This window comes from Hermetia illucens, chromosome 3 (assembly GCF_905115235.1).
Source record: "Hermetia illucens chromosome 3, iHerIll2.2.curated.20191125, whole genome shotgun sequence".
Classification (NCBI taxonomy): Eukaryota; Metazoa; Arthropoda; class Insecta; order Diptera; family Stratiomyidae; genus Hermetia; species Hermetia illucens.
Genome location: NC_051851.1, coordinates 117,095,545 through 117,113,282, shown reverse-complemented (window position 1 = coordinate 117,113,282; position 17,738 = coordinate 117,095,545). Strand labels below are relative to the sequence as shown.

The 17,738-nt window shown below is 43.6% G+C and overlaps 1 protein-coding gene across 2 annotated transcripts; it reads right to left on the bottom strand.

The window, feature by feature from the left end:
* Window positions 1-4,558: 4,558 nt before the first annotated feature.
* LOC119651108 lies at window positions 4,559-13,032 on the bottom strand. Of its 2 annotated transcripts, none has more exons than XM_038054472.1 (7): window positions 12,669-13,032; window positions 6,570-6,893; window positions 5,971-6,502; window positions 5,691-5,902; window positions 5,346-5,632; window positions 4,880-5,019; window positions 4,559-4,745 (listed from the first exon to the last, which is right to left on the bottom strand). In XM_038054472.1, exons 1-7 carry the CDS (start codon window positions 12,984-12,986, stop codon window positions 4,648-4,650), a joined length of 1,911 nt encoding a protein of 636 aa, XP_037910400.1. In that variant the 5' UTR covers window positions 12,987-13,032; the 3' UTR covers window positions 4,559-4,647. The 2 variants fall into 2 exon arrangements, with proteins under 2 accessions (XP_037910400.1, XP_037910401.1); XM_038054473.1 differs by having other exon boundaries at window positions 12,873-13,032.
* Between the last annotated feature and the right edge of the window lie 4,706 nt (window positions 13,033-17,738).

The window sequence follows — 17,738 nt, the reverse complement described above, 5'->3', positions numbered from 1 at the left end:
AGAGTACTTATGAAGCAGTCGTGGTATCGGTCTACTTTCTAGAAGACAATATCCATTAAGTCTTAATAAATTGCCAATCTGGTGAAGAACTGCTAGAGGAAGCCACTATTTCTGGGTTACGATGTCAGTACAACAACAATAGTTTGTTAAAAATACGCAATGCAGAATATACCTCAAAATCCGCGATTAGTAACAAAAAGTCCTAGAAGTAACACTTGAGAGTATTCTTATGAATGGGTTTTTGAGGAACTCTCCGAAACCTTCTATGTCTACCGCCAGAATAATCAGATTTGACGTTACGGGCAACTCTGAAGTAGATGGAATGATAAGAACTCGTAGGAGAACCAATTGGAGTGTCTATATATATACGCATCTACCCAGACAAGAACGTTGCCTCATCGAGAAATCCCACAGGTGGCAGTGGGATTTGTATCGTGATTTGACATCGGATACCAGTCGACACAGCTGCGAGCGCAATGCTGACCACAATGCGTCTTATAGGATACTGTAACCCAAAAGTGTACCGTTACGGTCTTGAATGAAGTGCTCTATCACACTTCAAGGCCCTCATCCAATTAGGTTGTTGTGCCAACGATTATTATTATCCCGAGTTTTCACAATCTAGGCATATGCCTAATGATGCCTAATACTAGCACTAAGTGCCAAGCATTTAGGCTCGGATGACCTTATCTACTTAAAATCTAAAGGGGTGCTGGTGGTAGTGGCCGTTGGTAGGTCAGTGGGAGAATCCATCGAGAACTCCCCGCAACGTCGAGCACGTACGCAGAATGGTGTGCTTCTGCATGGTTTGAACCAGACCGTGCCGAAGTCCCACGAGATCAAGTGAAACCGTGAGAGATTTAGGCACAATACCTGTAGCTGACAATATGATGGGAACTACAACCACCCGCTCGAGACGCCAAATTTCTTTGATTTCCCGAGCCAGTGACTCATAGTTCACCTTCTTCTCCACATATTTCCGCTCAATGTTGCTATCATATTATGGGGGATAGCAACATCAATAATATAGGCGGATCGCCCCGTCTTGTCAACGAACAGTACGTCAGGCTTGTTGTGTAGACTGTGGCGATTAGTCAGAACTTGCCGGTGCCAATACATGCTGTAAGTAGAACTATCAAGTACTGTTTGCGGCTCATATCGGTACATGTTCCCGTGATCATCCCATGCTTGTATGCAAGGTTTTGATGGATAACCTTGCATACAGCATAATGCTTTATGCCTGGTGATGTATTGCACCGGCGCCATAACAGTACAGCCAGAAATGAGATGGTCCAACGTCTTCAACGCCGAACCACACATTCTGCACTGGTCGTTCCCCACACCCGTTCTTTCATGATGGGCTTTTTATGAGCTCGGGTGGCGACCACGCCCTCCTGAATCGCACATATGAATCCATCCGTCTCAGCAAAGAGCTCCCCAGCACACAGCCATCTGTTCAAGCTAAGTGGAGCCCATAGTCTGCCTTACAGACTGCCGCATGTAACGGACTCGCCTGCTCTTCGCAGTAAAAATAAGCGCGCAGCGAGTCGACTTGGCGATGATGTTACGCCGCGACGTCAACCACACCCCTACCTCCGATATCACGAGACAGGTTCATCCGCTCTACGGCAAACTTTGGATGATGCATTCGGAATTTGGACATAGTTGCCCGTATCCGCCGCTGGACGTTTTCCAGGTCGGTCTTCGTCCACGGCAATATTCCGAATGCATAAGCGAGTGAAGGGATAGCGAATACATTCAACGCGCTCATTTTATTCTTCCCCGTGAGATGCGATTTCAGCACCAGCTTTACACGTCGCAGGAATTCGGACAGCAGAGCTTCCTTCAGATCACCAAATCGAGCATGGGTTCCCTTTCAGAGACTCAACCCCCTGGAAGATCCCCCTCCATATACGGATTGCTCTGAGACATTAGTACCCTCAGATGTACGCACTGATAAGGTGGTATGCCACCCTTTCATGACTGTCGCCAAAAACTTTATTAGTTTCGAATCAATGCGATACAGATATAGGACATACGATACAGATATAGGTATGCCGGACGCTATCAAATCATCGTCATCATCAACGGCACGACAACCGGTCTCCGGTCTAGACCTGCCTTGATAAGGAACTCTAGACATCCCGGTTTTGCGCCGAGGTTCGCCAATTCGATATCCCTAAAAGCTCTCTGGCGTCCTGACCTACGCCATCGTTCCATCTTAGGCAGGGTCTGCCACGTCTTCTTTTCCTACCATAGATATTGCCCTTATAGACTTTCCGGGTGGGATCATCTTCATCCATACGGATTAAGTGACCCGCCCACCGTAACCTATTGAGCCGGATTTTATCCACAACCGGACGGTCATAGTATCGCTCATAGATTTCGTCGTTATGTAGGCTACGGAATCGTCCATCCGCATGTAGCGGACCAAAAATTGTTCGGAGGATTCTTCTCTCGAACGCGGTCAAGAACTCAACAATTTTTCTTGCTAAGAACCCAAGTCACCGAGGAATACATGAGGACTGGCAAGATCATTGTCTTGTACAGTAAGAACTTTGACCCTATGGTGAGACGTTTCGAGCGGAACAGTTTTTGTAAGCTGAAATAGGCTCTGTTGGCTGACAACAACCGTGCGCGGATTTCATCATCGTAGCTGTTATCGGTTGTGATTTTCGACCCTAGATAGGAGAAATTATCAACGGTCTCAAAGTTGTATTCTGCTATCCTTATTCTTCCTGTCTGACTAATACGGTTTGATGTTGTTGATTGATTGGTTTTCGGTGCGGACGTTGCCACCATATACTTTGTCTCGCGCCGCCTGCTCGATCTGAATGAAAGCAGTTTGTACGTCTCTACTTCTTTGGCCTTTAGTTGCTTAGCCTACAACTACCGCGCCGATAATGAGTTGTTCTTTGCAACCCCTTGGCCCACCTCGGCAGCCCTTTTGCTCCTCGGAGAGAATGTTGTTGGTGTCGACGTGCGCATTGACCATTCCACTAATAATGGGCGTTATAAATTTGTAGAAGGTTGGTAACCGAGTAATCGGTCTTGTGTCTGGGGGGTCTTGCACCGTGTCCTTCTTAGGGATAAGGTAGGTAATCCCCTCAGTGTGGAAGGATGGAAATTCCTCCGTCCGACTCATCACCTCAATTATGCTGTATGCCAATCGACTGTGTACGCTGGTAAATTTCTTATACCAGAAATTCTACATCCTATCTGTTGAGCTGTTTATGGCTCGTCGAACTTCCTTTTCGGTACCATCCGGAAAATTCATGCCAGGCATATTGGCATAGCGGGTCCCTTCGACGGTGATTCGCTCAGCATGCTCAGCATCGGAGTTCGAGCGGATCACGGTCGCCATCGCCTGCAGCGGTCAGAAGAGCTATCAGCCTCTTCTGTTCATCGATCCGCTTCCAAGACACCACAGTCAACCAAATCTTCTGAAACCCTTCGGGACGTGGCCGACGACCTGTGCAGCACCTGAGAAAAGAGCATTCTTTATGGCAGCCCAATGCTTATCAATGTTCTCAGGCGCGTTACTCAGCAGATCTGCTGCTCGATCAACAAGATAACTTTGCCAATGTCGAGCGCCAGCTGGTCATACAAGCGGTCGATTTGGACCTTGGGGGCCGCAGCTCCCCAACCCTGCTAGAAGTGGCGGACGCAACACGCAAACGAACGCGTCTCTCTTGTTACGCACATCCAGAAGACAACTCCTAAATCTGCTACTAACCGCAGGGTGGACTATCTGATTACTGGTATGGCATCGGTCAGTTGAAACCGATCCGACCTTATGGCTGGCTCTGTGGTCGAACAATGTGCCACCAAGAACAAGGCGATAGAAATTGCAAATATTCACGAAACTCCCACCTTTACCGTTACGGTCGCCAAGACCGTGTTTCCCTATCACATGTCGGAGCAAGGTGATCTCATCTTGGCATTCAGATCACTCATCACGATCACAGTTTCGCCTTTAAGAAGCCGCCCCTGATCCGTATGAATGTACAATTGTGATACTCCTAAACGTGGACCAAAATCTTGCAATTAGAAATCTGTCGGAACCCGGTTCGCAGGTCAAAACAGCGCGCTTTGCGGCAGCCGTCAGAAGCAACCGTTCCTTACTTCGCTTAGGCTATATCGCTAAAAGTCTGGCTGAAATTGGAGAAAGCGAGTATTTTGAGCACCCTCGCCAGCGTTGTCGAAGTCCGTTTTCGATAGCCAAAAATCGTTCACGTGAGGTCAATTCCTATCCGAGGCAATGTTGTTTCGGTAGCCTACAAATTTCTATCCCTTTTAGTCGCCCCTTACGACAAGCAGAGTAGGCTTTGAGAGTTTTGTTAAGCCTCAACTCACAGGGTAGATCAGGCCTATGACCGAACAAAATAGTTCAGGATATCAATGCGACCCGACCCAGCCTTCTGAACAGGACAAGGACTAAAAAAGAAGCTCTTAAAGAATAGTGTGTTGAGTTTTCAGCTAGATACAGCTGGATCTATCGTACACCCAAAGTTTCTCATATCACAAAATACAAAACCTTTCATATCTGAATTGCAGCTTGCGGTTTCCCGACTTATCTTTATTTATTTGTATTAAACACTTATGAATGTTTATTTGTGAATTGTTCCTGTAAATTTTATAAATACATTAAGTGCGACTTAAGTTCCATACAAGAAATTCGTCTGGTATAATCCGCTTCAATAAAAGTTCCACCAGTAGCAATGCCGCGGATGTTAAAATTCCAACTGTGAAAGATAAACAAACGAATGTCAAGGGGAGTCCGGATGATATCTCATCATCATCATCATCATCATCCTTCTGAGAATTATCAATGCATCGCCCAATACTACCGCTAGTGAACCCCATAATCACTACTCACCTTCGAGAATAAAGAAAGCGTTCATGACACCATTCAAAGTAACAGGATGCACAGTAGATCCTGATTGGCATCTGGGCTTCTCAGGTCGATGCGCCCTCAACTCGCGGCTTATAAGACCAAGCTCACGAGCTCTATGCAGTCTGCGTCGTGGGTCCAAACATCCGAAAATATTCAGCGAAAATGTGATAATTTACAGAAAAGATAAAAAGTCAATAGTAGCCAGTCAAATCCCTGAATCACGACCACGATGCCACTCGATTCGAATGTGCGATCTGTACTGTCAGGTAGTTTATTGACCAAGTATGCGCTTACGGACATACTTGAAATCTACTCTGGATCTCAAGGCCAATTGATTACAGAAGCAGTGGTTAGAGTTAAACTTCTCTTCCGCTTTTTAGTCACTTAAAGCGAACCTACCCTGCGAGTACAGAAACCACACACCCGATGAGAAATCATCCATACTTACGCAATTCGGAACATTTCAGTGTAAGTGCTTCGCTTAGTTACGACCATGGCGATAAGCTGAACATCAAAGAATGCAGGTAACGATCGTAAATCACAAATTTCGTTAGGATCGAAAACTTTGGCGATTTCTGGGTATGCATCCATTACTTCACAGTGAAAAGCGTACCTGCCTGTTTGGATGTAAGGCACAGCATCCTTAACAGTTGTGTAGGCAGGAAGCATGCTAGGCGGACGATACGGCTCTACTCTCGTATGATAGATGTGCTTCAAGAGCGACGAATTTGCTTCCTGCAAAATATAAAACTATTTCAAGAAAAATTTCGCATCTGCAATGTAAAGTAATTACTCTAAATACAATTTTATTATATCCAACATCTTCAAAGGATAATATCAGAGGACTGGCGGCTAGCTCCGATAAGTTCTGTGGTCCTTTAACTCGAGTACTTAGCAGGCCACCAACAACCGATGAAGTGTAGAAGTTGTACATTATCATTGAGAATAGCAAAAAGGCGAAGGATATGATCCTCGTTGATGTTCGCTCTGGTGTTTGATTTAAACCTTCGAGCAAAAAAATAATTCCTTTTAGTTCCATGAAGGTGGACAACATTTTTTATTGCATTTTTTACCTTGTTGGCATACTATACTTAGAGCATTAACAACAACATTGCATCTCTTTTCCAATCTACAATGGTACTTTTCAAGAAATACGATAATCTTCCATGCTAAACCCATCAATGCCACGAATACACACGACACGATCCAAACGTTATCATCAAACGGAAGCAAGAAACTGCCGCCACTTTTTTGACCATCCTTTAATTCACCTGTCATCCGATACAGGAAAGCCAATTCCAACTTCCAGCTTTCATGGATTGTGTCGAATTCGGGGAGGCGATTAATCCGATTGAACATACCGCTTGCGGCAACATCCGCCTCGTTTCTCTGCACCACCCCCAAAAGCCCCAGACGAAATTGTGAACCGGGTAATCGTCCTGCCCAACCATGAGTGATTCGATAATTAACAGAAAAATTGTAGAATTGCTGAAGAATCTTAACCAAATTATAATGATATTTTGAGAATGCAGTCACGCCAACTAGTTTCGATGGTGTTGAAAGTATGTCATTGGCCTGGGTGGGCTCTATATCATCCCTATCAATCTAAAAAAGAAATTTTAATTTTGATAAGAATAGCGTGTGTACTCGGTAATTTTAACCTGCGACTTACCACAACCACCCCTCTTAAATTTTGCCCGTGGAAATTACGTCTATTCTGCACTCCTTGAACAAACTCCATTGGGAAATCAACAGCAAAGCCTTTGTTTTCAGACCATCTCGCATATTCATTTGCAATCAGCGGAGCCTTGAGATGTTGCCCTTTGGAGTGCAGGTCATAGAGAGAAAACATTTCTACTGAACTTGTATTCCCGTAAGTCACTTGCGCGTTCAACCCTATTCCGTGTGTAGCATTTTTGAAATTGATGAGGCCAATATTTTCAGAATCAACGAGGAGCCACTGATAAGATTTATTGAAGTATCCATAGTTACTTGCCTAAAAAGTATGGTATAATATTTGTTCATAGCAAAAGCTTTTATCCAAAAGAAAACTAAAGGAGAATGAGGAAATGCTTCCCTCAAATAGTACGTAGAAAATTTCCCAGTTTCCTGCTTTAAGCCAGATAGAATAGCTAAACTCAATACACCGGCTTACATAACCGAAACGTTTGTATTGTTAACGGTCCTGTTTTTACTGCCCATGGCTCAATATTACTCCCAATATTCAGAAAATGCCTCTATTACTTCAGCTCCATTTTGAGGTCTTCAGGAAACGGGAATCATGCAGCCACACACACACAACAGTCGTAGTCATGGTCGGATTGATTCGAGGAGGCGGTGCGTACCGCTCAACAGATTCCCCAAGGACTGTCCCCTTTCTAGCATCATTACAGATCGATTCCCCGTTCTTTGTAAAAACGAAGTGGCAGAATTTGTTTTCCCCGATAACCTACTTAAGTGTTGAAACATGTTGGACTCGTATTTAGCATTCGCAAGTTCGCGGATGAATACTCTGTTCGCCGAATTTCGTCGCCATCTTTTAGAACTATTATACTCAAACAATTAATCCAGCTTTATTTCCGCTTCAAGTTTCTGGACCGAATCAGTCTATCTTCAGGTGTAACCTGATATCATGGGGGAATGTTGGCTTTGACAAGGTTAGTACTTCTGCGTGTAACAGTGTAAAGGCATCGGTGACGAAAATAATGCCATTATTGTTGGTTGCTATATTTTTCAAAATCATGCTAATTCAAATTGGTATTTGTCCCGGTTATTGTGTGCGAAAAATCGGTTTGATTTCATCTAGCCTCATCATCAACGACGCAACAACCGGTATCCGCTCTAGGTCTGCCTCAATAAGGAATTCCAGATATCCCCGTTTTGCGCCGAGGCCCACCAATTCGATATCCCTAAAAGCTGTCTGGCGTCCTGACCTACGCCATCGCTCCATCTTAGGCAGAGTCTGCCTCGTCTTCTTTTTCTACCATAGATATTGCCCTTATAGACCTTCCGACCACCATAACCTATTGAGCCGGATTTTATCTACAACCGGACGGTCATGGTATCGCTCATAGATTTCGTCATTGTGTAGGCTACGGAATCGTCCATCCTCATGTAGGGGGCCAAAACTTCTTCGGACGATTCTTCTCTCGAACGCGGTCAAGAGTTCGCAATACTTCTTGCTAAGAACCCAAGTTTCCGAGGAATACATGAGGACTGGCAAGATCATAGTCTTGTACAGTAAGAGCTTTGACCCTATGGTGAGACGTTTCGAGCGGAACAGTTTTTGTAAGCTGAAATAGACTCTGTTGGCTGCCAACAAGCGTGCGCGGATTTCATCATCGTAGCTGTTATCAATTGTGATTTTCGATCCTAGATAGGAGAAATTATCAACGATTTCAAAATTGTATTCTCCTATCTTTATTCTTCCCGTTTGACCAGTGCGGTTTGATGTTGTTGTTTGGTTGGTTTTCGGTGCTGACGTTGCCACCATATATTTTGCTTGGCTTCATTTCATCTAGCAACAAGAATAAATCAATGATGTTGGTTAATTCGACAATAATAAATGAAGGTAGATTGACATGTAAAGGTCGTGGATCCATTTAAACAGAGTCTTCCCATTCTGACTAGCAGTTAGATCGTCCCAAGAAAGGTGCCTTGACCTCAAGTCGCGAAGGAAGATGAGGTGTTTGAATTTTACCTGGAGACTTCCCAAGATTTTCAAACCATGGTCGAGTTGCTACAGACCAAGCTACACGAATCCGCTTATTACCAGTATGAGAAAGTCAACTAACAATTGGGCGATGGTACGTTGGACATGTAACTCAGGGATGCAACTCATAATTTTGATAGCAGTGAACTGCCGCTATTTATTAGTTTGAGCTGAAGCATTTGGCTTCAACCAAATTTTAAAAGGCATGAGAACAAGGAGCAGAAATGATTTTCACTGTAATTTTAAGAAGAGGTCCTTCGGAGGCTTGTGCATAAAACATTCCGACCGTCAGGGAAAATTATCAGCACTAAACAGTAGTATATCAAGCCAGTTGGTGTGGAGTTGTCACCAGATGCTGTGAAACTTGGCCAACTGAACGAAAAATTCCAGGTGTGGGGAACAGAATGACTATACGCCATTGCAGCGTCTCAGGGGCTAGGTGAACAGTTATGTCTTACAGATTACTCACTGAGGAAGATGTCACCACACCTGGCAGCTGGTGTAAAGTGCAAACCTTAAAATGAGGAGAAGGAAAACTTTGAGGTCCGGTACGGATAACGGGCGGGAGACGTCTGATTTGGTGACTGTTTCGGGCTCCTGTAATGGGCAATACGGCATCGAAACCACTAATCGCGGGGCGGTTCGGCGTCTACGCACCACGATGACCAGAAGCAGCCTGCTGCAGCTGTTTCGTCACAATCCGTGACAACCACCTTAGCAGGTTTGCAATCTGAAAAGTCGGCGTGACTCACGAAAGCAGGACATTGCTAGGCTAAGTCAAATCAGCTTTGGCAATGCCAGCAGACGGGTGAAGAATAAAGTACCGATGGTCTACAGAAACCATATCATCCCCAGTGAAACATCCGTACTTGAAATTCTGGACACACTACAGCAAAAACGCAAAGAACAACTCATTATCGGCTCGGTAGTTGTTGGACAAGCAACTAAATTCCAAAGAAGCCTTTTTAGTTGCTATATCGATTATGGCAAGGCTTTCGATAGCGTCCCACACACCTGGCTAATCGATGTCTTACATCTATATCGTACCTTATCAGTGCGGTTATCTGTGGATACCAATACCTCAGAACCCATCCATATACAGAAAGGTATCTTCCAAGAGGATTCACTGAGTCCCCTTTGGTTGGCACTGAATCCCTTTTCATGGCTATTGAAGGATGCTAGAAGGCATGGTTTCGCAATCAAATATGGCCTACTTGCAGCTGAGATACTTAATGAACTTAGAAGTCTGCTACGAATAGTAGACATGCTCACCAGTGATATTCGGGTGGAATTTGGATTAGACAAGTGTCGAACCCAAGTCATACGCAAATGTCATCACAAGCCGCATGCCGAACATAACATTGGTGACCTCCACATCCAACCTATAAACAAGACGCACTTCTACAGATACCTAGCAATTCTGTAAGGAACCCATGCTCGGTTTGGTGATCTGAAGGTTGTTCTGCTGCCCGGCTGCACTATAATGGCACCGCTGCAAGACACGAACAGTTTTATGTAAGGTGATTCATAAAAATTTCGTATATAAGCATGGCCTGATCATGGAAACATATCCGCTTTACTGATATCAGCCGCAAGCTGTACTTGGTAGTTTTGCTTACAGCATGTATGGAGACCAGCAAGTTCTAGCTGGTCGCCACATATCAAACGACAACCCCGACGTGTTGTTAGTCGACACTACATTTTTGATGTTACTATCTCCCATAATAGCAACATTGCATGAAAATACGTGGAGGGGAAAATGAACTATGAGCCACTGGCTTCTCGGGCTAGTAGTTCGAGTTCCCATAATATTGTCAGCTGCAAGTATTGATGTCCTGGGACTCTCACACAGTCTGCTTCAAACCATGTGTGTTCAGTTGATTAGGTCCCATACCAGTGCGGAATTTACTTAGTAGGACCTAAGCGCCTTAATTAATAGCCACTTGGCTGTCGGTTGTAATAGGAATGTTCTACCCCCTATAGTTCCTTTCGAAGTTGGAGGAAGTACATCTCTCTATGGCGTATATTTCCACTTAAAATATGCTGGTATGCTTAACTGCATTTTCCTTGGACCAATGACTCCAGCGCCTACTCACACTGCCGTAAGGGATCCATCAGAATCAATTACTGATTTGAGCCGTATGTCAATGCCACGCTCTCCCAGTTTGCCGTGTTGCTCCAACGTGTTTCAAACTTCTTATCGAAGTGGCATGTTATCCTTCGGTGTTAATAATTCCAGATACCATCTAGAAAGAATACCAATTTTCCTTCACTTATACTCCCGGACATTCTGAAGGTCACCCTCCTTGCCTGTATCTTTATGCACAGATAGAGAGGATTGAATCCCAGAAGGACTTCTAGGAATGCCGTTGGTCAGATTCTCATTGCTCCACTGATACACGCGCAACTCAATCATTGGCGTTTGTGTAACTCCCTGGCCATTGTGCTGAGTTCAGTTCTTCCTGCCTAGATGCCCTGTTGGTAATCATTGGTCACACAACTGCAGTATATCACACCCGGAAAGTCTATAAGGGCAATATCTATGGTAGAAAAAGAAGACGAGGCAGACAGCTGTTGCTTAAGATGGAGCGATGGCGTAGGCCAAGGTGCCAGACAACTTTTAGGGATATCGAATTGGTGCACCTCGGTGCAAAACCGGGATGTCTAGAGTTCCTTATTAAGGCAGGCCTAGACCGGATACCGGTTGTTGCGCCGTTGATGATGATGATTGCAGTATATATCCAGTGCAGCATTTTCGGGGTGCATCCCAATTTTTTTCCTCCTATGGACCTTCAAGTCATCAGAGTTCTTGAGTACAACATATGTTTTCCACATGTGTCTTTCAGAGTAGCTTTTGGTCTAGTATGCTTCCAAATATTTGACCTCTGTTACTCGTTCCACCTCCATGCCATGTAATTTAATTAGGCCGAGCTGAGGGCGGTGGCGAATATGAAACACCAATGGGTTTTACCTATTATATGAACCAGAAGCGGTCATCCATATTAAGATTCGAAAGTTCCACTTGGCAGACAGGCAGGCTCAAAGCCAAGGTGGAAGGAAAGCGACCACCAGCAAAACCCCGGAACAGATGGACAACTCAAGTTACACACTACTCGGTATGCGTAATTGGAGGGTGCGGTTGCTGGATTCAGGAGATTGGAGACGAAGACATGTAACGTCCTAGAAGAAGATCTGAATACATGATGATGAAATTACGAAAAGTTAAATTTGGCAGTTAAATTGACAAAATATCGAAAAGAGTGATTGTGCGAAGTTTTCCCAGGATCATGCTTGGAAAAACAATAATGGAAAATGCAACAGGTTGAGCCCAATTACCAACAGACAAGAGTTCATGCAAGAGGATCAATACGGATTTCACGCTGCCCAACCACGATAAACATCATTAACGCTAAGTTTAACTTAGCTGAAAAAGCAACCAGAGACTAAGGTGGGCAGACGGCATGAAAAATTCTACTGCCGTCAGCTTTGGTGCAAAAACGCCTCTCACTTTGCTTAGTGGAAACAAACCATAGGGTTTCTAAACAGATCGGATGTTCCCTCACATATATGCATATACGAATAACCAATCGTTAGGGATTGCTACCTAAATAGGGATCTTCTCTATAATAGAGAAGACCAGGTGAATATGGAGTAACAAGTAGAGTACCTCAGGAAACTGCACCGGGTTCATTACTTTAAATTGTCACAAGAAGCCCTGTACCAAGTATCCAACTTTTGTTGCTGGCTACACTTTTCGATTATGCCAACGAAATTACAACATTTACTGGAGTTGTCAGAATAGTTAATAGTCGGAAACTAGAGAAAATCTGGAAGTTCCAAGAACTTGATAGAGTCGCAGCCATATATCAAGTACCTTGGCGCAATACTAGCTGAACATCGAAAAGTAGCTCAACTATGAAAACGCTTCAAATTTAATTATTTAACCACTATTTCAGCGCGGATGACAAATTAACTCGCTATTCGTTTACAATTAGGATCATTTTGTTGCATATGTATTTACTTGTAAACTTATCAATATTAAATTTCATTTAAAGTCACCATTTCAAGAACTCGGCTGACGCTAGGACAATCCAGGTTCAAGACCACGCAAGTAACTACGGTGATGTGTCTGGTCAAAGTGTTATTCAAGTCAATTTCCGCCTTCCCTAAGTTAACGAATCGTGCCAACAACACTCGTTCGACTAACTTGTGCACTATTTCAAAGATGTCATTTTTATCTCCAAAACAAGAAAAGATAACAACTTGTTTAGCCTTAACAATATTCGCACAAAATTCCATAACCAGATCAGATTTCCTGATTGCCATTGAAGTGGAGAAATTTGCAAGGATTAAGAATAAAAACAGCCTCGCGGACATTTTTGCACACGCTTTCCAAATGAACTGCCAATATGCCAACCACAAGACCGTGTAGACAATTGTTTTATACGCTCCTAAAATTACTCGGTCACCATATCCAGTGCTTTGGAGGTTTCGTAATAACTTTGTGATTGACACACATTCGACATCGTTACAGTGCAATTATGCAAATGGCAAACATGTCGAACATATCCGTCGAAGGACTCTCATATGCAAATCGTCCGCCTGGCTTTGATGGCAACAAATCATGTTGTTAACGTTTCTTTCAGTATTTTGTTTTTGGAATAAAAAATATGGAAGTAACTGATTTCTCACGGCTACGAAATACTCTAGATGGCTGCACTAAGATGGTATCACTCTGGGGAATTGGAAAGTCTATTCATTTACGAGGAGCATAGAGTTGCTTCAGCCACAAGCTAAGTCCATTACAATGCCAAAGGCGAGATCAATATCATTCAAAAACTATCCTAATAAACTCCTCTGCGCGTTAACCATCGGCAATCGTATTTTGAGTAACACCAACGTCTGAATAAATCATTTCACCAAACGCAAGCGACTCCACAATGTTATTTACATAATGTGCTCATTCCTAGCCCGAATAAAAGAGGAGGGTGTGAGACAACATAGTTAATACTATCCTCGCAAAATAAATATGAAACGCTACGATCAAGGAACGAGACAAATACAGTACATATAATCGGAGTTACTCCACTATACTAAAGCCTACCTAATCTCCCTTTGTGGCATGTCCCGCAACAGATCGGCTAGGAAAACGCATTCAATGTCATCACAAAAATCATTCCATTAGTCGAATAGGTAGGACGAGCCCCGGTCCTGCCAAGAAATCAGCAAGAGTTCTTGACGCATCGACCATGTCAGGACGTCATCGGCAAGACGGTAAAACTTGCAAGAGGCCTTCGGAAGAGGCGCAACTATTCTGCATATGTACCAGTAGTGTGCCTTTTATAGTCGACTCAGAACTATAGAGGGCGACTAGGCGAACAAACTTTAAATTTGAGACTTACGTTGATACAACTATCACCAAGAACATTAGATGTGGAACGCCACTTCATATAAGTTGCACTAATGTGTGTCCGTATTTGAGACGGGGAAGAGGCAAAGCCTCTGACCACTCAGACCCAAGTGGTCCATTGTACTCGATTCCCCCGTCTAACGGAATACTCCGGATCCGTTTATATATCGCAGGATGTCCGTTGGTGCATGTGATGCTACCCGCTGGAGGAGCACATCAGAACCAACAATATGGTGACTGATGCGTTCATAGGCAGGACATTCACATAGAAAAAGTTCTGCGGATTCCGCTTTCTCATTACAGGATGGACACGGATCATCTTCGAGAATTCCCATTCTGAATGTATGCCCAGCTAGTAAATTATAGCCAGTCTGAATAGCCACAATACTTCAGCAAGTCTTCCTGCTTTTCGACAGGATAAACTTTGTAGTATGTTTGTTTAGTTCTGACAGGAACCACCTGTCATTATGGGAAGCTTATTCCCAATTTTTGATATCAGCATTAGCCGATGCTACTGACACCATAATTGCGGGTTCTGGACCGGGCATAGCGGAAATTGAGCCCCTCTTTTGCTAAAGCACTCGGATTTCATTCCTCTCTACACCAAAATGATCGGGTACCCAGAATAGTTTCACCGTATTAATATCTAATATCTAGAAACAGAGTTCAATCGATTTCTACATTCCTGGACGATTTTTGAAGTGATCAAAGGACTATTCAAAGCTTGACTATCGCCACAGATTGCGATGCGCCTGCCCTTCAACAGCTCGTCATCCAGGTGCCGTCCTTAGGATCGCATGCACTTCAGCCTGGAACGGCTGCATATTGTCCTAAGGGGGAAGCTGGAATAACTGCCAGATTTTTCACTTCTTCAAGAAATTGAAGGACTGTACGCCTCATCTCTGGAAAGCAAAGAAAATTCATTTTCCTCCTTTTTGTAAACAATACCATTGTGATTTTATTTGCATTTGCTGAAAGCCCATGCCTGAGGCACCAACTGTGAATCAAATCAACGGCGCATTGTGTAAACAGTTCCGAGATCTCGACCAACAGCTAGCACATCCACGTCATCCAGATGGTATACTTCCAAGAGAGTCTGCATGGACTCAACTCTGGAGCTCGAGAAAAGAACCATCCGGTTTTCTAAGAGAGTCCAACCTGGCCGGCTCATCCTTATCAAGGCCTTTGCACAGTATACTCTAAACGAGTCTCGAACGAATAAAGCAATTTGATAACGCAGTTCTCCATTGACTGATAATATGAACCCGAGATATTTAAATGGCTCAGTTATGGGAAAGTCACTGATATTGGCAGTGATAGTACCTGTCTCATAGGGATCGGTCCACATAAATTTGGTTTTATTCAGATTCAACCTGAGACGATCACTTCGAACTTTACTTTTTGGATTGCGGTAAAACAATTAAACCCAACACACGAGTTCTTCTGATACTAGGTGTTATCGTAGCTCATACCAGATGAGTTCGTGTGGCACACGGTCAAACGTTTTCCCAAGATTCAGAAATGCAATGTATTGAGAACGACGCTTCTTACGGTGCGCAGCATGTATTATATCAGTAGTTCCGTAGCTCTTGAGGGACCCGGCTTGATTCGCGGTTATTTGAACAACTTCGCGAATACGGTTGGAAAGAATGCGTTGAAAAATATTCATGGTGTGAATTGGATAACAGGATCGGACTATAATTTGAACATTCTACTGGACAAAATTTCTTTTTCCATTTTGGAATGGTGGTGCGTTCTTGCCAGTCAGATGGTGTTCTACCTTCCTCAATAACCGGATTGAAGAATTCGCTGAGCGGCAGTATATGCTCTCAGCTCTTTGCTTTATTAGTGGCTTGATGCAAAAGACGTAGATCAACGGCCGATGTTGAGGTGCGATAGTCACATAGGGAACGACTTTGCAGTCAGTGACGTTGGTAAAATATCGACATATTATCAGGATACAGTCGATTTGCGCTTTACTGTTTCCACTATAAAGTGTAGTGAAATGAGATAATCGTTTGATGAACCATGTATTCACAAGTACAAAATCGTGAGTGTCCGCAAAATCGACTATATCCTTGCCACCGTTATTGCGTGTTCCAAACCCTTTTCCGCAGTGGCACTTGTTGCCGTCTGACTTCTCACCCTCATGACCACTAAGGTCGTCCACAGTCTTTGTATCGAGAAGTTGGCAGACAGCATCTTTCTCGGCATCGGGTGGGTCTGTCTGTAGTGCCTATGCGGTGCAGAATTGAATCATACGATCAGCTGATATAATGGTGAGCTTCATCAGCTGGTCATCAAACCGATCGACTTCTTCAATGACATCCCGGAAACACACAGAGATGGAACTGCCTACACCGTATTTTGTGTATGGGTTACCAAAATAGATAAATGTGTAACCATTTTTGCCGCGTTCGCGTTCTATGTTGCAACTTTTAGCACCCATCGGGTTTCTTGTAAAATACATATATGAATGAGCTTTTTCCAGGGCACTCTTGCGAATTCCTCGGTCTTTCCAATTTTTAGCACTCAGATACATATTTGCCCCGTCCTGCCACGTCGACTGAGGCAAACATCTTAGCATTTCAATGAGGCTTTGGATCTCTCAACGCCATCAATTTGTTTTCAACGACATTGGATTCATTTTCTTGGTGGCCCTGTCGCAGAGCCTGTCACCAAGAGAAATCAGGTAGCATAATAGTATGGTAAAATAACTATATCGTATTCATCTCTTTCCCTGATCTCAGCATTTTATTTTTGTTCTACTGAAGATAGTACACATTAGGTTGCCTCAAATCTGCCTTCTCTATATGGGCTTGAGACGAGGATGCTATTTAAATAACATGGCAGAATTGATTCACAGACCACATGTTCTCACCAAATTTTCAGATAACAGTTTTAGCCGTTTCTAAGTAAATCGGGTGTGACAGACAGGCAGACAGATATTGAATCGATTCAAATAAGGGTTTTATTTCACTCATGTATTGGCATACATGGCACAACAAATCAACTTCTACACCGTTCACACGACCGCCATGAAAATCGGGATACATATCTGGTTTTTAATTAAAAATATTTTGCTGCTGTCCATGCTTTTATAAATTGCTCTGACGTCACAATGAATGAACTTAAACAATTTTCAACGAGTCATCATCATCATCATCACCAAAGATGCAAAAACCGATATCCGGTTTATACCTGCCTTGGTAAAGAACTCCAGACATCCCGGTTTTCTGCTGAGGTCCACCAATTCGATATCCCTGAAAACTGCCTGGTGTCCTCGCTTACGCCATTACTCCATCTCAGGCAAGGTCAATCAAATCTAATTTTCTACCATAAATATTGAACATATAAACTTCCCGTGCTGGATCATCCTCCACATACGGATTAAGTGACTCGCCCACCGTCGGATTGCTCATAGATTTCGACTTTATACAGGCTATGGAATCGCCCTTCCTCATGTAGGAGGGTTCTTCTCTCGAACGGAGCCAAGAGTTCAGATTTTTTCTTGCTAGGAACCCAGGTCTCCGAGGAATACATGAGGACTGACAAGATCATTGTCTTATACAATAACTGGATTGAGAGAAAATTACTGAAAATTTCACATAAGAAACCATACCTTGTATGCCATTCCAATAGAGTTGCTGAAATATCTTAAGAACGAGGCTCACGACTGTAAGTAGAGAGAAAGAATTAAAGCAGAAGTCAATCAAAAC